The sequence below is a fragment of the Chelonus insularis genome, unplaced genomic scaffold, assembly GCF_013357705.1.
Source record: "Chelonus insularis isolate UGA/USDA-ARS -01 unplaced genomic scaffold, ASM1335770v1 contig_130_pilon, whole genome shotgun sequence".
NCBI lineage: Eukaryota > Metazoa > Arthropoda > Insecta > Hymenoptera > Braconidae > Chelonus > Chelonus insularis.
The window spans coordinates 573,403-598,332 of record NW_023276371.1 but is presented as its reverse complement, the minus strand read 5'-3'; the positions used below and the strand labels follow the sequence as shown (position 1 = coordinate 598,332).

Genomic DNA, 24,930 nt, shown 5'->3' with positions numbered 1-24,930 from the left:
GAATCAGCTGGCCATGCTGTTGGAAAACCATCACGTCCAATCATTCGCAAGTGGTCTGATGATCCAGAAACAGCTCTTGAAAATGTAGAAAGAGTAAAACAGTTTGAACAAAATCAATCTACTATAGAAGTATCAGGTGCACAACAGATGAAAACTTTTACAGAAGACTTGGTTTATCAGTCTTTTAAGAAAAAAGTTTCTAAATTAGATGAGACTCAAAAAAATGATGCATCACTTGGAGATTATATCCCAGAAGATACTCACCAAAGTGAAGATTTTAATTTCTTTAGAGAAGGAGACATTTATGATCAAATGTCATTTAAGGAATTAAGGGAAGTTTCACAAATAGTTGATAGTAATTTTGAACAGTCAGAGAATGAGAGTATAAAGAAAACGACAGCTCGTGATAGCAATGATTTTAAATTACATCGAAAGGAATTGGAAAAGTGGTTGAAGAATATTTTTGATGTTTTGCTCACTATAAGGGTAAGCTTATTTAAATATATTTAATCTTATGAATTCGAGTTTTATGTTGTAGAAATGAAACAACATTTTTGTGGATATTTTACGGAGGAGTATTTTTTTTTATTTATATCGGGATAATATTTGTCCCATTAATTCGAACTTTATTTTATGTAAAATGAATCCCAAGCACAATAGAACTCGCATAATGGCTGAAGGTATACAACACTTTGTATAATTTTAACATTACAAGAATGCTGTTCAAATATTTGTGTATAGTAGTTTAAAGTCGAAATAGTGAAATTATTTTATTTTCATTTAAATTTTGTTTTAAATTCAATTGAATAATCCTAAATAATTTTTGAACGCTAGAACATTCAAGTAAGAATCATGGTCAGATATAAATAAATGAGAGAGAAAATCCTAGAAGTTCTTCCAACTTGAAAACATAAAAATAAATTAGAAACCAACAAGATATATGTATATTTATCTTTTAAATATAACATATAGTTCAAAGTTGAAAATTTTTTTTTTTTATTCAATTATCTAGACAATCATTGAAATACTTTTTTCTTATTTTCAAAAACTTTCTTGCAGAAAAATGGAATTTCCTCGAGCTAAGAATATCTTAAAACTCATATTAAAAAATTTCCATAAAAAAATTCCTTCCTTCAAGGATTTTTATTATTATTTTTCTTTAAATAATCGTTTATTTCAAAGGTATATATTAATATTGGTTGTTTCATTGATAGATAAAATTTTTCTTCATTTTCCAATGAATCGTCGATAGAAAGAATAAATTCTTCTGAAGCAGAGAAATATTTCGGTATTTTCATTAAACTATTTCTATGAAAAAAATTCCACCTTCACAAATCTTTCATTAAAAGTATAAAAAAATGATTTATTTCATTTATACATTTTTTTTTCTAATTCCAACAATCGCATAAAATTCCTCATATTTGAAATCAATGAAATCCTTAAGTGAACTGTAGATAACTTGAGATTAAATTTACCTAGGAATAGAAGTAAATAAATCAAAAAAAGACATTGAATAAACGAATGAATAGGAGCCAAATGAAATTAATTTTATTAATAATAAAAAAATAAGATTGTTAGAAGTTAGTTTATTATTATTGATAGAGATAATAAAATTGATGTGTAATAAATTTTTATCTAACTAATATTGATCCTTACAGGTATGTCAAACTTGTAGTATGATGAAGGGTCAAATGGTGGAAGTGTGCGAAGCAATATGTTATAAATTAGGGGTAAGGGATGGTAGAATAATGTGGTTAGTTGACCATTAGTTAACCAGCTTCCGTTCTTGTAGATTAAATTACCAAACGATGATGGAAAGGAGGAGAAAGCCAATGAGATTGAAATGAGAAAACCGATAGAATATCAAATCCAAGACGTGGAAGCATCAGCTGGTGTAATTGAAAAAGAAATTCCATCGATTGGTAATCATTCTGAAGAATTGTTGACAGACCAAACAGACTCAACTCATCCCATTAGTACACATTCACTGATTAAAAAAGCTTCCAAACTCGCAAAACAATTATCAGTAAAGGCTATTGATTCTGCTATCGGAACGTCAATGCCTAGTGAAAAAGAATCTACGAAAACGCATTCAAATGTACCAACTGGTAAAGAATTTATTGATTCACTAGGAGAACTATCATTATCACATTCACCAGTAGGAACATCAACGCCTATTCGTAATAAAAGACCAGAGGAAATACGTTCAGAATCACTTGAAAAATCTTTCGATTTATCTTTTCAACCTTTGAAAGTAGTAAAAAATCAGGAAATATCATCAGAATCACCTACGAGATACGAAAATGCTGATAAAGTACTAAAATCTACCCAGACAGACTACAAATCGATGGAGAACACACATTTTCAAACAAAAATAAATAAATCAGTTCAACTCCCTAGGGATTCAGACGATTCTCAAGTAAAGATATTGAGCGACCCTTCTAGTCATATAGACCAAACTAACTCAGGCGCAGATCGTATTTCAGCTCCTGCAATTAAGGGCATTATCAAAGGTGAAGGTGAGGTCGTAGGACATGGTGATCTTAGCAACATGGGAATTTCTCAAAATATTCAAAACTTGAAGAACAAGTCAACAACAAAAACGAATTCTTTGGAGTCCATGCAAGCTTCGAGCGATAAAAATGTTACAAGAGATGTGAAGCAGAAAATTGATGAGACTAAAAGAAAGAAAAGAATCAAGGAGGATGGAGATAGAGAAATAAGAGGGAAGAATGATGATGGAAAAGAGGAGAATGAATCTTTGAGTAAAATAATAAGGGGAAAAGAAAAAACGCAATTTTTGAAGAAAAAAAATTCTACGTACGATAAAGAACCAATCGCGCCTTGGCAATCTACTTCTAATTCCCAGGAGATTACTAAATCATCATCAATCATCCCTCCGACTCCATATTGCATCTGCCACCGCATCGTAATATATTATTTAGAGAAAATATTGATGCTGTTATTTAATCCATTAATTTGTTTTTCAGATCCCAATATCAAGACAACGATATGAACAAGTTTCTGCTGCTAAAAAAAAAGATGACTGCTTGAAGATTAAATTATCAAAATTACGAAATGATAGAACTGATGAGAATCAACAAGCTAAACGAGGTCGACAAGAAAATCTATCAACAATACCAATTGCATCTGTCGAAACATCAACTCATCGCCAAGATCGAAGTAGTTCTGGATATCAACCAGATTTCGCTTGTGAACCTTGTGATTGTAGTCCATGTGGATCAAGAATTGAATCTGACAAAATAGAGATCAGAAATGAGAAAAGTCGTTTAAAAAATCCACCAACTGTTGGTGATAAAAAGAGCCAAGGAGTCTTGGCTAAGTTGCACACTAAATCAAAGAGATAATCACATGTATCAATTTGTTATTCTTTTTTCAGTATCTTAGTGATTAATTGATGATAAAATGATTTTTAAGTGGATCTTACAAAACTGAAAATATTTTTGAAACTCGTTTTAAGTTTGATATAATGCTTAATAATAATAATAATAATAATATTTTTTACTTATATTATTGACAAAAATAAATAAAAAAAACAAGCTATTTAAAATAAGAAATATTTCATTTTTTATTTAATTAGAAGAAAGAAGAATTATTATGTCGATTAATATATTAATAAACCATATTTCAATTCTTTCATTAATCACAATTTATCTTCAATTTGAGTTTTTATATCATTGTAATCCTGAGTTTAATTTTTTTTACTCCAATTCATATGGCAGTCACGTGATTAATCACTAAATCCATATTGTTAGTGAAGTTGAGATTGTAGTTTTGTCATTGATCACGTAAGAGTCATAAAAATCTATAAAGAAAAATTGACCTCTAGATTATGATTACTTTAAAGAGGTAAAATGTTTAGATTTAAAATATTCACGCTAGAAAAAGTTTAATATAAATTCAAGAAGCTAGTGAATTTTTATTAAATTCTCTACTATATCAGACTGAAATATAAATTTAAAAAACGGAAACCTGAATAAATAAGTGATTTTTTTAACGTGAAATAGATTTTTATAAATAAAATAAAAAATTAAACAAAAACAACGTTTCAAGTAAATGCAATTTTGATTTTTATATCTTCATTTTATTCGCCATTTACCTTTTCATAACTTCTTTATAAACTTGTTTAATATTTATTCATATTTAGATAAGTTGCTTAATTGACGTCATTCAAGCAATAATGATGTTTTATTAAGACGTAAAATGAATTTTCTGTCTATGAAACATTCATTGCAATAATCTGATTATAAAGCTTAATTAATAATTACTACTTTTGTGTAAATTCAATTCTAGAATTTCCACGATTTTACTTTATTAAATGACGATTTAAATTGAATTTAATAATTAATTGCTATATTTTTTTTTATTCATGATAAATTTATTTTATTTATTTATAATAAAAACAACTTGAGCGAAAATAAAGTAAATTAATTGTGATACAAATAAATAACGTTAGTTCTTAAATTGTTTATAAATAATATAAAAGCTTTCGTTACAAAAACTAACTTTTGGTAAAATTTCACTCATAAAACGCATGAATAGAAGATTTTAATAGAAGCTTAATTTTCAATATTTCCCTATGCCCATTCGTATATTCACATTTCTGCTCCACGGAACTGACAAATACAAGGGTGTACGTATTCAAAATTACAAGAGGGAATTTTAAATAAAAATCTTTTTTATAAATACATAATGTAAAAAGTAAAAAAAAATAATAGAATTCAAAAAAATTATTCAACTGTATATTTTATCCTTGTTTGAATATTTCTATGTCATTGAGTCTTTATATGTTTTTGATATTGTATCTTGTGATATTATTAATAAAAAAAAAAATACATGTTTTAAAGTGTACGACAAAGAATTATGATATTTCAAATTTCAAACTTTCCACAATAAATAATCTAATTAATTCTTCTAATTCTATATGAGATGAACAACTTGAACTGAATAGAAATTGTTGAATATAAATAGGGATTATATATATGTATATATATAATATATAAAGCAAATTAACAATAAAGGAACCCCTTCTAAGTGCAAAAATAAGTTACGAGAAAAAGGAAAATTTCTTCAAAGTTTGAAGTAAACTTTTTACTCAAAGTAATAATGAAGTCACAATAATAATCAGTATTTATTTTATTTATCTAATTGAAATAAGTTAAACTTGTTTTACTTTAAAGATTACACGGGATAATTCTAAAATCCTTATTCTTTCTGTCAAGAATAAATTTATTTTGCTATTAATTAATTTTTTTCTTTCCAGATAAAGGATGTTTATCATTGATATCTTTTAACTATGTTTAATAATATTGTTTAATCATAAATAAATTTTTGAAAAAATTATCATCATGATTGTAATAATAAATATTCTAATGACATTCTTAGAAAGTCAACTCTAAAGTGAGATTTAATATAAAATTGAGGTAAATATGAAATGAGCAATTTATTTATAAATTGGTTTTTATAATTCAGGTACATTGAATTAAAAATGCATCATGCACCGTACGCAGTTTGTAAGAATTTATATAAAGTATTTTATTTTTGTAAAAGAAGAAAAAGTATTTTGTTGAATATGGAAAATATTTTCTGTATTAACAGATGAAGAATTTTGTTACAATATATATATATTATCTAAATAAAAAATTCTATCATCAACATGAATACTGTTTGTGACACAGTCAAACAGAGCTTTTGTATCAAATATTTAATGGTAAAAACAAGAAAACATTTCTTTGTAGCATCCAAAAAAAGATTTATTCTTGTTGAAATAAAATTTCATTCTCTATAAATAAATTATATACAAGAACAGAAACAGTTAATTCTTAAAATATTTAACACGTATTCCATCTTGCTCCAGATTCTCTAGTTTTTTGATAAAAACTTCAAATTAAAATGTTATGCTGTAGATAATCTTTTTTTGCATATAATGGTGGATGGATTATTTCAAAATATACATCATTCAGATGTAGTCTTTTGGATTTGTTAATAATTCAAAAATAATGGCTTACTTTTTATGTTAAATATCAAGTAAACAATCTTGTTACTTAGTGAAGAAAAAGTAGATTTAATTTTTTGAAAGATAATATTCTGAGTATCATCTCAGTAAGAAAAAAGTAGAATTACTAGATTCCCTCAGGAATATTATTTTCCTTCAGTGTAATAATGGTAAATAAGAAAAAATTATTATTAAATAATAATTTGATAATTGAGGATATCTTTAACAAGTGGACGACTGAAATTAATCTTCATAAGTAGAATTGTCGGGCCAAATTAAAATTGTTCTACTGCCAAAAATTGTTAGTATTAAAATAAACTAAACAGATAATTTTTTATTCATTTTTTATTAATAGAGTTTCAAATATATTTCTCAGTTGGATAAATATCACAATTTAACTTGAAAAATTATTTAAAAAATGATGAATCATATCAAAATCAATTTTTAATAACTTATTGCGTCTTAAATTGATAAAAAATTAATCAATTTCAATCAAGAAACAATATCCAAAGATTATTGTTAATAAATCTCAATTAATATCTGTCATACAATCTGATATCAAAAGTGTTCAAAACAAAAATAAATTGGATTAAAAAATATATATTAATGATTTTTCTTAATCAGTAGAAATATCCTGCTTAGTTCAGTCTTTCTTTAATTCATCAATACACATTTTTCTACGCAGTAAAAAATGTTGAGGCAACATGAGAATTTATTATATCAAATCATCCCCTTCTGAAGCATCGAAAAAATTTGAAAAAGCTGGTGAGGGTTAATGTCTGATTGATTAAATTATGCAAATGTCTGAAGCAAAACTTCCCTTTCTTGGGTAATGTTTTGAAAGACCAGGACTTACCGAACATTTGCAAGAGTGTGACGTCGAGAGCGTAGATTATGATAACCCCTAAGTTCGCCAATGCTGCCTTGCTCAGCCTGCATTTTGGCTTGAGCCGTGGCTGCTACAGAGGCGATCACGTGATGTTGATGTCCTGTCGCACCGGCCGTGGTGATGCTTCTGCGCGAACGCCACCCAGTTCTGCTACCGGTTGTTCCGACACTTGGTGTTGGTGATTTCTTTTGATAGATCCTGCAATGTCAATTCAATCTTTATCCGTTATCGCAACAGTCCAGTCTCTTTTTTAATAACATTTCATATCTACACATATACCACCAACACGTTGAGTCAATAAAATAAAAATAACAGCCGACGAGTGACAGATTTATCCAATAATCTGATCGTTAAAATGATTACTATCCGTTCATGATCAATTGAGATTCTTCCAACAAAGCATCCATTCTGATGTTCATCTTTTTTCAGTAGGACTTGGTCAAAGCTAATCCTCTTTATACCATTTCTACTGTCATCATCATTTAATCCATAGATGTTATCTATAGCTATCAAAACTACTGTAAAAAATGTAATAAAAGCTTACCTTTCTTTTGTATGTCGACACTCTTCATCATCCTCCTCCTCGATGTCGTGCAATCGAGGACTAAGTCTGTGTTGAGTACCACCTTCTTTGTTGTTGTCGTCCTGCGCGTGATTATTAGACTTGCCGGCAAAACAGCCACTTGCGGCAGCTTCAGCAGCGGCTTCAACAGCTGCGTCTAATGCTTCAAGATCGTCTAGATCTCCGTCAAAAGCATCAATATGCGTTCCACCAGAACTGACACGTTTTATAACACTAGTGATACCCTTGTGATTTTGACGACGACGGTGAGGATTACCGCATGATACTACGGAGGGCTTTTTGGTTTGACGACGACCATTACCGCCATCACACGGAGCAACACCTGGACCGCCACCGGGAGCTCCTCGCCCGCCGCTGCCGGCGCACGGCAGGCAGCACGACCACGCGCCCCCCACTTCGACACCCTAGCGACACTCAGCGTCAAAACATTCGGGATCCTCGGAGCCACCACGAATTGCTGCCTCCGACTCCGGCACCGCCACCACCGCCGTCTCCTCCACACCTGTTTTTTCCCTCACTCATTCATCGTCAATTATTATTTATAACTTGTTCATTTGATCTCTTTCATTTTTAACTCAAAAGACTGTTGATGACATCCCTTGACGTTTTAATTTATCAACTGAACACATCATTAACTTTTTATTTCCACCGCCACTTCATTCCAACACACTTTTTTTACACAATTGTGATGCATCTATTTTTCTACATTTGTCTTAAGCATGATTTCTCTCTACTTGTTATTGCGTCCATTCTTCAATTAAAATCTCGTTATTTTGTTTGCGTCACTGACGTTCGAGTTTTATTTATTCACATGTTCACTGCTTAGTTATCATTGAGATCTGCCAAGAAATATCACTTCCTATTCTTCAAGTGTTCTTTTTTAATTAACACTTCTCTCTGCGTAATCAACGTAAATTCAGTCTATTATTTTTTCCAAACGGTTTCCATTTTTAACCTGACAATCACAAAAATGTGCCTGTCAGTTATTGAAATAAATAATGACGAATTCAAGTGGTAAGATAAAAATTGATAATTCAGTGAAAAGGACAATAATTGTACCTCTAGAGGGTATTTTTTTTACCTCAGTATTCAACGAATAAATTATTTACTATAATAAGTAAACACATTTAATATCTTTTTTAATAATTTAATAAGAAAATAATCAGATAGAAATCGCTAAGTGGACATTTTAGAAATGAAAATGAGGTAATGGAAATCATTTAACCCCAATTTAATGATAAATATTTATTGACATGAACTGAGTCGATTGTCAATATATATTAATTTAGAAACGTAATAAAAGTGAATGAAAATTTCCTGATAAATTTCGATATAATTTAATTAATAGACACGATAAGAGAGTGATTTCAAATAGATGAATTTAATACATGCCTATCATATATTGTTCATAATATAAATTTCTAACAAACGAAATATTATATTCATTTTAATTTACATTTTGGTCAATTAATTTTTTTAAACAACTTTTTATTATCAAAATTCATCAAATATATTAATTAAAACTTTTATTTACGTATTCGAATAAAAGAAAGTAATAATTTTTATTTTAACAGAAATTTTAACTCTTTTTTTTATTTTGAATATAAAAAAAAAAAAAAAACAAATATTAATAAATTCATTTTTTCAATATTTTTCAACAGTGATGAAAAGACGAGATTATTATTGGAGATGCAAGTTGTGATTTTTAACCCTTTTTTTTATTATAAAAAAAAAGAAAGTTTTTATTACATCAATTTTTTTATTCGAATAAAATAAAAATTTTTTATTGATTATTTCGAATTATTGAGGGTAAAGTTCTTCGAAAAATAATAATCACAAAAAGTAATAATACGACATAAATAAAAAACGCAAATAATGAAATTTTTATAAAGCCATCTGTTCTATTAGTTTGAAGAACAAAAATAAAAATGGCAATTTCTAATTCATTTTCCATTTTCTTTCATCATAACAACATAACAATAGTTGATACATCAACAAAGAACATCAATAACCATAATAATATTGAATTTAGTTACAAAAAACAACAAAAGTTGAAAACAATGTAGAGTAAACATTGATATACAAACTAAAGAGATAGTGTAATTATCAATAATTCCTAGCTTATACCAACACAAAGACAAAGAGTTTTAGAAATAAATACAGTAATATATGGAATAAAAAAAAGTGAGAATAAATTGATTGCGTGAACAAGAGGCCTAATTACTCAAATACAGAGTTTTGTTAGTAAATTGTAAATGTATGTCACTCCCTTTCGTGTATTTCTCGATCGAACGTGCCCAACCATTACAAAATTGCCCTTCCACCCGATCCAACTCGCTCTTGTCTCTAGCTTGATCACTCCATGCTTTTTTCTAATCTCCAGTCCAATATTAAAACCCAGCTCCATTACAGCTACTATTAATACTACCAACATCAACAACAACAAAACTACATCTGTGATATTAGTCTCAGCATAACCACTAAGAAAATATCCTTATTTCCAACATTTTAATCCCAACTCAATCAAAACGAAATGAGTTGGTCTTTCTCTCGCCCTTCCACCTTGTGTCATTCGTCTAACATATTTAACTCCTTGCTTATAAACCTAAATGACCTTGACTCCTAGCGAACTCCCCCAGCCGAATCAACTCAGAATTTAATCAATTACCAACCATTAATAATAGAAATACATAAAAGTAAAATGGTTAGATAGACGATACAAATGTGATAAAAACGACACGTTTTCAACATTTAAAGGTCAAATAAAAGCACCTTCTAAAAAATTCACGATACCAATGGAATTGGACTGATATAAACAAACACACCGTGAGGAGTTGATATCACTCGAGAGATCAGATATGTACCTTGAGAGGTTCGAGTGGTGATACTTGGAATTTGGTGGGGAAGGAAATAGAAACGGTGGATAGATGAAAGGATCGTATTCAAAGCAAATAGAATATCTAGAGGTCACAGACAACGAACAAGGATGAGAGCTTAATAGAGGTGGATTGAAGTGGTGGAGGAGGGAGTGCAGTTGATGTATATGTTGGAGATGGAAATGAGATAGTAAATAAAAGACTGAATTTCACGTTTATTAGATGGTATAGATCCTGTGTATATGACCAGGACTTGGTTTCTCGCGTCACGTCTTCACGTCGTTGCTGTATCAAACGATGGCGGCAGCCGAGAGCCGACTGACGGGAAGGGATTGCTGGTGCTCTCCTGCTCGCACGGGCCGCCCTCTTCTCTCTCAAGCCACTACTCTTTCTGGTATACACCCGATCCGCGCGCTTGCGGGCCACCAGTGACGTAGCATCCGGAAAAACGTTGAATCTTCCGGGTGCCACTTGCTTTTTCCAAATTTGGGTCACACCACTAACCGATCACTCCCTCTGTGGTTTACTATTTTACCCCATACTCTTCAGCCAAACTTTCAACTGCTCAACGGTCCGGAAAACGACCTCTGTATCATGTTATTGTAGCGAAAGAAATTTATCAAAAACCTCTCACCCTCGTTTCAATAAATTCATTCGAATTTAAATCAACAGTGTGACTGAACAACCTTTTCGATTTATCATTTATTATTTTGCCGCCAATTTAATCGTGCTATTTTTCGTATGTTTTGTTTTTTTTTTCGGACTGATTTTGGTGATAAAATAAAATAAAAATGTGTAAAACTGATATATCAAGGACATTGGAAAGTAGTTTGAGTTAAGTGGTAGCTCTCTTGGCATATCTGACTGTATAACTCACACTTTATATCACAAGTGAGGGATCTATCTGGAGAGGGATAAACTTTCATAATACTAAACTATCTATGTATACATTGGAACTGATATACTTATTGTATGTGCATGTAGATATAATACAAATGAGTGTTCTCTATAAAGTTTGACGTGCGCACTAGCCGGATACGCTTGAAATAAACGTTCATTTCTGGCTAGTAGTGTCATTAAATCGTCAAGACCAACCCTCATCGAGGCCACGGTGCTAAAAATTTTGTCTCCATGTAAATATTTATATTACGTATCAAAACATGCAGTGGACACACATTAAATTGAATTGGTAAAAGCAGTTTAAAGTTGGAGTACAGTGGATTAGTTAAATTATGATAATGACTATGCAGATGATGATGATGATGATGATGATGATGATGACGTTGATGATTAAAACATGTAATAATGAACCTGGTAATATTGCGAGTTAAAGGGAGCTGCAGAGAAACAGCTCAGATGCCACCACCAGTATCTCAGGGGGGTCGATATAGAGCAAACGCGTGCGCGTTTCGACAGCACCACGTTCAACCTTATACACAATATAATATTCCTTCCCACAGGCTTTTTCTCTCGATGAATAATCGAGACTTCATTAGCATTTTATGTCTAATATTGTCATATTGCAAGATTACTAAACCAACTCTATATATATTATTCGCTTTGTCCTTTCATAAAGCGATAATAACTGGCAAAGAATATGTATATTCTTTTTATTTTCGTCCTTGGCTATTTTTATAATCATTATTGCTGTAACTAACGCTTCGATTATGCTTCTTAAAGGTAGACTAAAAAGAAAAAATCAACTTCATGTTCATGATAATGGGTCTTTATAGTCGGATGTAATCTTTTATTTGCTTTTTACGTGTTTAGTAGATTTTGATACTGAAAAACGAGGTGCAAACATTGACGTTATTGAATTTATTTATATCTCCGAAAAGGATGTAACTTTATGGTATCTTTGGGGAATGCCTTTTTTTTTTGAAGACATCATTTTTTTTTTCTTTTGGAGTATTTCATAAGTAAAAAGGTTTCTTTCCATTTTGAGATAAGAATAAAGATTGATGTATTTTGTAACATTTGCAGAATTAGATTAAATTTATTTATATTAATCACAAGCATTAATTGAATCATTATGTTATTGTTTAGATAATTAATTGCATTGCTTAAATATCTAATGGATTCAATAGAACATTGAAGATAATATTTATTGATTAATATAATCAAAAGGCTTGTTGAAAATAATTTTATTATTATTTTTTTTCAATAATGTTAATGTTGTAATAAAGAAAACAATTATTTACACTCATCATTAATATGGTGTATTGATTTTTGAAGTGTAATAAGAAAAAAAATTTATTGTTAAAAAGTAATTAAGTTTAAGAGATAGTAAAAAAAGTTGTTGGATTAGTTAAAATCCATGTTTAAATCATTTACCCATGAGATTCAATTAATATGAATTATTTTAAAAATTAATGTGACATCTGTAAGCTCACAAAATCTTTTCTCCAATAAAATACGTCAGTCGTATTAAACTGGAATAAATCCTATTGACTGAAAAAGCGTAAGCTCTTTTCTATAAAAAGCATTCTTACAGTAAATATTTGCTTGGATTTTTGTTTTCTGTTAGAATTAAGTTCATTTGCAGTCAATTAACATTATTTGGTAATTATTTAGTTTAGGTTGCATACACCTGATTTCCTTGCAATTTTAATATGTTATACAATTTTTTATGCTAAACAAAAATATTTATGTATGTTGGGCGTGGTGGACATTCCTTCACACAATTTCGTAGGTTTGAAAATTAAAAAATGGACACTATCTTGAATAGTTGGTATTTTGCAAATATTTAATGTCGGAGAAGATTGAGGGTGGGGCAGGGGTTGTTAAAAATCTGGTTTAAATTTTTAACCCTCCCTCTACCCTCAATCCTCTCCAATATCAAATGTAATTAGTTAAGACTAACATAATGACACAAATTAATTTCTAAACAAAATAATTAATTCACTGGTACAAATAGTTATTAATTTCTATCGAATACATTCGGGATATTTCTTTTCGAAATTTTTGATGAAGCAAATTATAGAAACACACAATAACAAACAAATGTAAACAAAGAAATCGATATATTGTGCAAATTCTTACGCGATGATGTCATTATTGTCGGACAAAGTGCTACCAAAACAAAATTTAATGCATGTTAATATTTACATTTTTAACCTTGAAAAAGTATGTAAAAGAATGTTTTTTTGCACCCCATATTAAATTAATCAGCATAATTTTCTCCACACCATACTTAAATTTCAAGAAAATCGGGCATATACAACCTTTACTAAATAATTAGCCATTATTTTTAATTTTATGTAATTAAAAATCCTACTGTGCTATGATGATTAAATTTTATGATAGAAGCTCAATATCTTAACAACATTAGGTTTATTTACTTTCAATTTACAGTCCATTTTATAATCATAATAAATGATCCATTTTATAAAGACTTCTAATTAAATTTTTCTATTTTAATTAGATGAATTTAAAATTTTTAATGAATCATGATTCGTTTATGGACATCTACTACACTTGTTGGTGACTGAGATGAAGCGATGGTTTATTGAAAATTAAAAAGTAATTGAAAAATTGTTACTTTATTAAAGAACGAAATATCATTTCACACGTAAATTGCCACGTAAAATAGATATTATCACCAGCAATTTTCATTTTAATCAGAAAAAAAAAATTATATTTCATCGTTTAAATTATTGTGAGTATTTTAAATAATTTTATTTATTTTAACTAATGACTCGGTGTTAAATAATTGCATGAATAAATCCTATAATAACTGTATCAAACGATGTATTCAATTCTCTAATGAGCTTACAAAAAATTATTCATCGTTCATTTTCATATTTCGATCATTAAAACATATCTGAATAATTCTATCACTAATTATTCACAAATTAATTCACCCATTTTTTCTACATTTTTGTTTTTTGTTATATATTATTACTATTTGCAAAAAAAAAAATTTGAAATACTTATCAATAAATATAATTTACCAACAACTTATCAATTGAATACACATCAATGACGAATAAGTTTATTCAGGGAAGTTTGTTCATAATGAACTTATGTTCATTAAATAGAAGCTGATAAAACTGACCACTAATTAATTTATTATCAAACAAATAAACGAAAATTACTAAATAAAGTTCTAGATGTTTATTGAAAATTTTCTTGGATCTATATATATTAATATGTGTTTACTTTTATTCTGTTTGAATAAAAAAGATTAAATATTTCAGTTAAAAATAGAACTATAATTCAATGAGTTATGATATTTATAGGAGAAAAAGAATTAATTTATTAAACTTAACTTTTTTTTTGTATAAAAGGCGCAAGGAGATTGATCTCTACTATATAAATATCGATCTAAGACTAACAAAGAATTCATAATAACAATCATATTATTCTAGTCTTGTTTTCATATATTTTCGACAAACAACAACAAGAAAACATTTTGGAGTCAAGTATCACGAAAGAGAGATAACAAACGACTGAAACATGAAAATAATTATGAATAATTAGAAAATAATTGTTAATTTTTAATTAAATATCATTATGATAATTCTCAAAGAAATTGTATAGTATTGTCATGGTAGTAGGTCACTTGAGACAAGCACGAATATTACTTTTCTTACAAATGTTCTAATGAATAGAAGCAATGACAATTTCTGTCCTACTTGGTAAAAGTTGTTGCTACTAAAGAACAACTTGCTTCGTTTGACCGAACGTAATACGAAGTGGCATCGTTGATAGCAAGAGGAAACGCAACAGGCAGCTATAATCAATAATCTAGCTCGACCCAAAGTCTACTATAGCTTTACATAGCCATTTTACATTACATTTCCAAAAAAAAAAAAAAAATGAAACAACTTCATTAACATAAATCATGGATAATCATGCAGAATGTATTCTATTAGGCTTTCAATAACAATATCAACAACATATCTCATTATATGGCTTTTCATTAAACTCATAACAAACAAATGTATGAATAATAGATTGCTTTTTATTCAATTGTACTCAAGCTACATTAGCAAGTTTCATCATTGATGAGAAAACAAAGTTATGAATGATACATCCGGTTTTACGAGGACATTCAGTATTCAATGCAAAGATTACACTAGCGTGTTATGAAACTTGTTTCTCGGGTAATAGAATACTATATGGTTATAATCTAAAAGTATATTTTTTCAAAATGACATTGTACGACTACATACGACCCAGTTGTTATAATCAACATTGATCGTTAACTATTCTTGACAATAAGTTAAATGATGTACTCAATTGTTTGTTATTTTAACATTGAATTATTATTTCATATATTTTCATTTCTATCTATTTTTGATACGAGATATATGTCTGTAAATGGAATTCAGTTTAGCTGTCATCATTTTGGAGGTGGATTGTCAAAACGGATGAGTGAAATGGGAGATATAAAATAATCTCGACAGGAAGCAAATTGTGAATGCATTGAAAATCATGGAAAAATATAGTATGATTTTTTATAACGTTTTTAGTTAAAAGATTTCTAGAGTACTTTGTTTTTATTGTTTAGTGAAAAAAAAGCATTTACTTTACAAGTTGACGGATTATTTTATAATATTTTTCATTTTTTTTCCTCGGTGGTATTAATATCATGAATAATAATTGATTTTTATTTATTTTTTTTCCCTTACCAATTTTAATAATTTTCTTCATTATTTTATAATTTTTTTCCCTACATTATTCTGTCACTGTATATTATGACATGTAATTTATAGTCCTATTATTAGCGTACCTGTTGAGTTTGTTTATAAGTGAAAAAAACATTTATTATTTTTTATAATAAAAGGAAATAAAAATTAATTACATAAATATTTCAGTATTGAGTAGAGAAAAGAGGAAAAAAATGATCGAAAATCAATCAAAGTTAATAAAAAAAATATATTTGTTTAAAATAAACAAAAAAATTCAATCAACGAATTCTATGGTAAATAAATATAATCATAAAAGGTGAAGGAATAAAAAAAAAAACATTCTATGAAAAAATTAATCAATGATAACTGAGAAATACGTTTCGTCTGAATATTTACATGAATCAATAGGGGTTGAAAAATAAATTAGAGTTGTTAAAACAATTAACCTTGAACCTTCCTTACTGTTTTCTAAACACGCATTTCATTCCTAAATGCTACATTCTTATCTATTTTTTTGCCCTTTTTTACTCATCATTCTGAGATGTATTTTATAATGAAATAGAAAATAGGAGAAGTAATTTCCGGCTAATAAAGCTTCCAATGAGTATTTTAATTAATATTTTTAGATCGAACTATTTTGAGATAAGACTATTTTTAGATGGAAATATATTTGGTTTAGAATATTCTCTCGGAATATTTCAACTTGAACTATTTTTGGTGGAATGTGTGTTCAAATGGCCACCTAATAACGAGGTAAACGTGCCAATTAGTGACCCTGTTTCTATTAGCAACAGTTTAAAAACTAAATCGAAATGTCTCGATTATTAGTAAATTCATCCCAATCGCGCCAGTAATATATTAGATTTAATTGAAGACTAATAATGGATACATCCATGACCTACCTCATAAGCTATATCATTAATCGATTTTGTGAAATTTCTGTATCTAATCGATTTTCATGATTTATTACTTCTTTTTTTTTATTTCAATCAACAAATAAATTCAATTTTCCCTTTTTCTTTCATGAAAACAATTTTTTTTTCTAAAGATTTTTTGTTGATGTTGGCCAAATATTGTTTTTAAAAAAAAAACTAATATAATGTATCGATAAAATACATTTATCTGAATTACGACTCGAACAAAATTGGGGTCAAATTGCCCTCAAGGGTCAAACAGTCAGTTTCTAAGAAGTATAAGAAATTTTTGAGCTTTTATGTAAGAAATGGAGTCACTCGTACAGTCATTGATAAAAAGTAAATGAAAATAATATTATTAATGACCATAAAAAACATCCTATTTTTTAGTTTTTATCAACAAAAAGTATAAAGTTTGTTTGCTAATTCTATTTAGATATGAAGAAAAAAAATGTCAGTAAAGTAACTTTGGCGTATCAACTTTTTAAAATATAAATTAATTTTAAAAAAATATATAATTTGCATTGATAAAATAATAAAATTTGATATACCTAATGGAATAATTTATGAAGAAAATTTTTAATAAAATGATCTCTTGGTTCATAAAATATTTTATATCATAAAGAAAAAAATTTCCTCTCTGAGTAGATAAACCTAAAATAGATCAGACGTTAACTGAATGGCTAATTGGGACATTCACCCTTCTAGTAAAAGTTGGAAGGATCACTTGAATATTTTAACTCTAGTACTTTAAGACACCATAGAGAATTTTAATATGTAGATAGTTTCAATGCATAAAATATAACACTATATTATACATAATATACATAATTAAAATTTATGTTAACACGAATAACCCTTCATTATAAATTCATTCTTTACAAAAAAAAAAAAAGAAAAGAAAAAACGAAAATTTAATTTTAATCTAATTTTGAATTAGCATTTACTAAATTATGTCGACAATTATCTAAATGAAACAATCGTGTAGATTAAAAAATAATTATTGTCCTGTTCAATTGAATCAAATGATACTTTAATGATAATTTATTTTTAAATATATATTTAGAAACTAGGTTTCATTCTTTCCCTAATAAAAAATAAACAGAATTAAAAGCTATCTCAATATGTTAAACAGATAAAAAAAGACGTAAAACAATAAATCAATCAATCAATAGTAATAAAAAATTTATTTAACTTTTTTATAACGAGTAATTCTATTCAAAATATTATTAACAATGAAAATAATCTCATTGAAAATATCTATTGTCTTCAACTAAACCACTACAAAAGCAACACAAGAAACTCGAAAATTATTCTCATTAATATTCCTTTAATTAACTTCCCAGTAGGAAGTTATGGTAATGGGTTCAATTTTGCGAATCCCAAATTTTGACACATCTCCATGTTTCAAGGTTCCTAGTGTCGAATACAAGAGTTTTCCAGTGGACGTCTGTGTGTGTGTGTGTGTGTACGTATGTGCGTTCAGAATTATTTTTGTCTCGATTATCTCGGGAACAAAAAGTGTTATTGACATGGGACCAATTGCATTCGACAGATAATTACGCAACTTAAAACTGATAAGATTCCCATCAAAATCGAAACAGCCATTTTGTATGCAGAATCAAAATACTATAAAAAATGGTAAACTAGTTAAATCTATTCATTCTTTCCGTTAGAAAGTTAGTTGTGTGGACCTTTTGGGTCATCCTCACACCACTGCAAAGCCCTGATATTGAATAATTTTTTCTGTTGTCTATTGTTTCCCTCTGTTATGCACTTTCATGCATTACATTAAATAATTAATGTCAATATAAACCAAAACATAAAAAAATCAATAAAAATATTCGAAAATTGAATAAAAAATATTGTGATAAATTTACTGTTATGTTTTAATAATTTTCTATAGCTGTAGGAAGAATTTTTTAAATAATAAAAGCAAAATGTTAAGCTATGTTACAATTTAATAGAGAACAAACAATGAAACCATTAATGCACATGCCAATATCTGCACTCACTCTTATCCTACATTTTCTTTATCTATCGAAATTATTGACGTTGTCGTGCAAATAAAAAAATTAAAGTCCACTACAATGTTCATGAATGATAATAATAAAAAACAGTAGTACAGTTGGTAACAAAGGAAACAAACCCTACTACAGTGGTTACAGTTTTATTTATTTTTACTTTCTACCCTACCGGCTTGTATATCGACCCTTATACTATCATCTAGGGTGTGTTTGAGGAGGGCTAGAACAACCCACCTGTGAATGCAGACTTGAATTAAATATTACTTAAAGACGAACAGGTCTATAAATTTTTTATTAAAGTTAAGAAAGTGTTCATTTTTAACTTAAAAATAAAAGGGTCATATAATATTAAAAGGGGTAACTTTTTATTGAACATTTTTAATAAAACGAAATAAAATGTTTCTCTTTGAGCCAATAAATTCCAATGAACTTTTTTTTTTAAAGTATTTTTCATTATTCATTGCATACTTGGTGTTAATTAAACGAAAAAAATTTTTTTTTTCCAAATTTTACATCATTTGATATTATCGGCATATTGCACGCAATAATAATTATCAATTTTTTTATTTACGTAATTAATTCCATGAGTAAAGATTCGTATCAAATAATTAATGACAATGGAATGTAAATAATTTTCCTAAATATTCTGTTTTTGGTTTTGTTTCAAAAAATATTCAATCAATATCTTAATGTTTTGAAAAATATTTTTTTCCAATAAAACACGCTTTCATTCAAAGTAATCAATATAATAATAATTATTGACCTTCATTTTTATTATAAATAATAAAAAAAGGGCATTCGTTGAATCCTTTTTTTTTCAATTCTCAAAAAATATTGACTTCAAACTTAATTAATTCAAGTTCCACTTAACTAATATCATACGAAAAAAAACCCAGTGTACTGATGATACCTTTAACGAATTGTAAATAAAAAAAATACCCAAACATAATGGATTGATTGATGACCTCTTTTTTATAAAGGTCATATAAAGAAAGAATTAAACAACGTTCGTGAAAGTCTCCATGTCTTTTTATTTAATTAATAATTATGTGATCTGATAATATTCATGAGAAAAAAAGTATGAATATATTCAAGGAAGATGAATAGGTGGAGAAACAAGAAGAAGGATTGACTGCGAAATCCAACCAGGTTCAACAAATGATCGTGAAAATCGATATAGTGACCGCAGTGCAGTGAAACGCAACAGACATCAAAAGGTTTAAATGGTTATGTGTAAGGTAAATTCTGTTGATTAAATAAACGGTGTCGATCTATCATTGGGATCATAATAAACAATGAACAATTGTTTCCTGAAAATGAGAAGCTATTGAGTGACTTCATAGAGTACATTGTTGCATGCTCAACTAAACTGGATACCATACATGAACTCAACTATGTACACATACCTTAATACTACTCCAACAACTTGCTCTAAATAAGGCCCAGTAGATAATAAGGTTTCCCTTGTTAAAAACAAATTGAGCCTAGTGAATATCAATTGTACTCTTTTAAATCAACAAGGGACTGTACGGTCATTGATCACATCATCAAGTCAACAAGTTAAGTCCTACATCATGTAGTGCATGATTTAATTCAAGTATAACTCGTATTGGTATAACGTGATGTTAGCAAACTAATATTAGATACAGAAAAATCACTATTGATTGCAGAAAATTATTTACTGACTACTCTAAAAACAAGAATAATATTTATTTCATTCGTCTTTAGAGATTGTAATGACATTATTCTTAAGGCATTAGAGTTGTTAACACTGTCTACTTCAAGTACTATCATGAAATCAATGCTGATTTTAAAGATATTTTATTTATTTAACTGAATACACTTTGGAAATGGATTTTTTTCATATCTCAGTCGTAAAAGTTAATTAAATTTATTTATAAAAAAGGAGACATAAATATCACTCAATCCCAGCTGTTTTAAATTATTAAGTTTTAATAGAAGGGATATAGTTAGAAGATACACAAGACAAAGTATAATATTTTAAGTAACTTATTGGTATATTAGAGTTTTTAATATAAAAATATCTTGATTTTTATGAAAATTAAATTTTTATATCGTGTGTTTTAAGTTTTAAATTATGTTTTAAAAAATTGATGAATAATTTGTTGTCTTTTACAAAGTTTTTATCCTTCTTTTCTTTCTTAAGTAGTACAGACAGAGTTTGTTGATACTTTATTAAATCTTAAATATTTATGAATTTAAAATTACCAGGAGTTTTTAAATTTGTTAAAATACTAAGGTTTTTGTAAAATTATTTAAGAATTTTTTTCAAAATTAAATTGACTTTTTATTGCAATTATAAATATGTATGTAAAGCGTCGAAACTAAATCAGATAATTCTACTTTCATAAATTTTATTTATTTTATTTGTTTAGAAACGATGTTATTTATTATTGATATATATTAATAGTAGTTAATATAATCTATTTATGATACGAAAGCATTAAAAATAAATTTTCTACATCCACAAAGAATTCCTTTGAATGATAAAATTTTATTCAACGAAGTGTAAGTTATCCTACGAACGGATTCACACCCTAAAGAATCAGCTGAACGAGAAAATCTAAAATTTAGTAGTATCGATCTTGAATGTGAAAACGTGTAAATAGCTCAAGTGATCCAATCGTACTTCCGATTCAACCGGAAGTTAATTTTGCTGGTAAAAAATTTTTTTTTGCAAAAATTCAAAAGATAAAATGACAAAAAAATTTCCATATTCTACAAATTATGAAACTCATAAAAAAAATGAAAGTAATAATCGCAATTTTTATTTAAAAGGAAAATAATAGAGCTGTTTTTAACACAAAGTACCCGTATTTAATTTATACAAGAGTATTTAATAGAGACATTATTTTGAAGGTTTAAAAAATAATATCAACTATAAATAATAATAAATAATTTAATTCAATAATGGAAATAATTAAAATAACCAACCATTTGTAGTCTGATGGATGGATATTATATATCAAATAATTTTGAAAAACGGAAATTTAATATAAAAGTTTCTATATAACCATATTTGACACAGGTATCTTCATTATAATAAAATAAATTGACAGTAAGCCAGCTGTATAATTTAATCATTATATTTTAATAAAAAAGCATTTTTGAAAATTTAATAAAATAATTATGTATATTTTATTTAAAAATATATTTTTTGAATTTATTTAAAATTTTAAATCACCCATCAGCAAAAAATTTCTGCTAAATAAGATAAAGATCATTCACTTGATACCAATTTACAAAAAATTCATTGATTTATAATAAAAATTGATGAAAAGACCCGAGTAAATTTACTTTGTTACCTTCTTCAAATCCATCTTCAAAAAAAAACGAAACCCAACATAAGCAGTAACACAATTTTATCTACATAAAAATAAAAATCTGAAATGTCATTTGAAAAATTGAGGTCTGACATCTCAATTGTGTTCATCAATAACATTAAATAATTTGTCAAACTAAATATTAACCTGCTTTGTCAATAACATCAACAATTCGATCGACATAACTGCTGAAAAATATTTTTCCAGTGTTAGCACAGATATTTTTATTTTTCAAAACCAGCATAAAAAGCTTTCTCTATCAATTTAAACTAAAGTTTCAGTTCAAACTAAAACGCTTCAAATTTCTGTTCCCGCTAGTGTTCCAAGTTTTATTTTCATTTCGAAATAATTTTTCTCCATTTTGTACCAAAGAAATCACATCTATCCCAATACCCATATTTCTCTATCCTTATCTTAACTGTCTTGATTATTTTTCTACGAATCCCAGCAAAAAAATACCCTCGAATGAATTTTTTCTCCAAACAAATACCATTCTCACACCCAAAATGATCGCAATAACCAACCACCTTCCAGCTTAATTCTCAGCAATATTAAATTTAGTTGAAATAAATGAACCATAAATGATGTAGGTTTTGTTTGCCTCCAGTGGTTTATGTATTGACAAGCCCACAACCAACTCATATAGTAGTCTATATTAAGAAACAAAGTAAATGTTCGATTAAAAGACCTCTCTGTCTCCAGGGATCTTGAAGATACAATACATCTCTCAGAAATCTTGAAAAGGAATCAACTGAAACATATTCTGGTCAATACTCTGTCCACAGTCCTGGAGGAGGAAAGGTTTCTTCAGAGCTTGAAGCAAGTTTGAATAGTAATACCAACACCACCACCATCACTACTACCAGTGCTATCACCATTGGACTCCGGTTATAGTAATCTACATTAAGGAGATGAAAGGCTATGTTGGATTAAAAGACCTCGAAGCAGTCTCCAGGGATCTCTGAATATAGAGTTGTATATCCCTCAAAAATCATGAAAAGAAATAAACTGAGACAGTGTTGGATCGATACCTTGCTTATACAGTCTAGAGTCTAGAGGTTTACTCTAAGCTTGAAGCAAGCGCCTTGTGTACAGAAGGGTTATTACCCGGTAAAAGATCTCGTGCGGGTGCTGACCGAACACGGAAGTCCCGCACTATTTTACCATTTCACCTGCAGCATGCGATTGTACTTTACTGTAAGAATTTTTCCAACGTTTTTGTTGATGTGTAATGAAATTTAAAATAATACAATTTACTATTTGTAATACACGAATACTTTTTATTGGATTTTTATGATTAAAAATTTACCAACATTATTGTACTGTTTCCATTGTTTAAATAAACAACTGATATGAAGTAAAGTTACATCAGTGACAGTTATTTTGTCGAATAAAAAAGAAGAAAGTCTTAAGAACACATATTGAAAACATTTTTTCAGGCAGTAGAATAAAATATGATTGAATAAATATGAATCATGACTACCATTAAACTTTGAAGAACATTCTTAGCTACCTTTTTTGGATGAAAAAAAAGGATCAATTTTTTTTATGGTTTTCAATGTATTTGAAAAAAAAATCTAGAATGAGATTAGATTTTTTATCAGCATGAAAGTATTCCAGACTTGGGATTATATTTTACTATGGGTGATATTGAAGAGGATCAACAAAAAAATATTTGATGCAACTGAGCAGTAATTCACATACTATAAAGATAATTGTTATTAAATCCATTGATGATGAAAATTTCAAATTAAACTAATTAATATTCACATAAAGAACATCAATAAATTCTAAAATTGGAAAATAGTTCAATTTTCATTCTTGCAAGTATCCAAACAGTTTTCATTCAAGATATCTCATTAACTATCATATAATCTTTTGCTCAAGATCCTAATCCAGTAATCATAACTTCATCAGCTTTATGTTCAACGTTAAAATGATATCATTATGTTCATAACTGTTCTAAAACTCGACGAGCTAACAGATAATAATTATCAACGAAATTGATACACCTACAGATAGAAACTTCTATATATCTATTCTGGCGAGAATTTAATTAGCAACTTGACATATGAAATATGTTGAAGAAGCATTTGAATTATATATTGTAAGTAATTGGAAGATTTCACTATTGAAGATTAACTTGGTGGATGAATCATCATGAAGAATAACTTGATGATTTAAGAATATGTACACTGAGAAAAAAATTTACTTCATACAAAAAATATTTCATTCGATCATTAACATCGAAATTTCAAATAGTCGCAATAAAATATTTCTTTGAAATTATGAATATTTGATTGAAATCATTTTATTTACTCAAATGAATGAAATGTCATTTGTTTTCATTGTATTTTTGATAACACTACTATTAGTCTGAATAAAATATTATCTCGAGAATACTCCAAGTTTTTTTTATTGATTGAATGAAAAATTCTTTCATTTAACGAAATTTTTTTCTCAGTGTAGATATAAGGTTATTATTACGTTAAAATAAAATGCATAACCGTGAAATGCAACCTACATAATATCTTTCATTGTATTATGTAAGGTTAAAAGTAACTGTAAAAAGCTGGTAATAATATTTCCAATGCAAAACTCATGTAATTATAATTAATTAAAGTACCCAGGGGAAGTTTTATAAT

At 28.0% G+C, this 24,930-nt stretch overlaps 1 protein-coding gene across 7 annotated transcripts in view; it reads right to left on the bottom strand.

The window, feature by feature from the left end:
- Positions 1-24,930, bottom strand: part of dnc (phosphodiesterase dunce) — a 107,407-nt gene that overhangs the window by 72,617 nt on the left and 9,860 nt on the right. The window contains exons 1-3 of one of the 7 annotated variants that reach the window (XM_035091034.1): positions 10,578-10,706; positions 7,450-8,443; positions 6,873-7,103 (exon numbers count right to left, since the gene is read on the bottom strand). The exons of 2 other annotated variants lie outside the window; for them this stretch is intronic. In XM_035091034.1, coding sequence (XP_034946925.1) covers positions 6,873-6,955 — 83 coding nt within the window. In that variant the 5' untranslated portion in view covers positions 6,956-7,103; positions 7,450-8,443; positions 10,578-10,706. Of the gene's footprint in view, positions 1-6,872; positions 7,104-7,449; positions 8,444-10,577; positions 10,707-24,930 lie in introns of those variants that run through there. 4 more of the 7 variants (XM_035091066.1, XM_035091043.1, XM_035091050.1 and 1 more) reach the window with 4 other exon arrangements.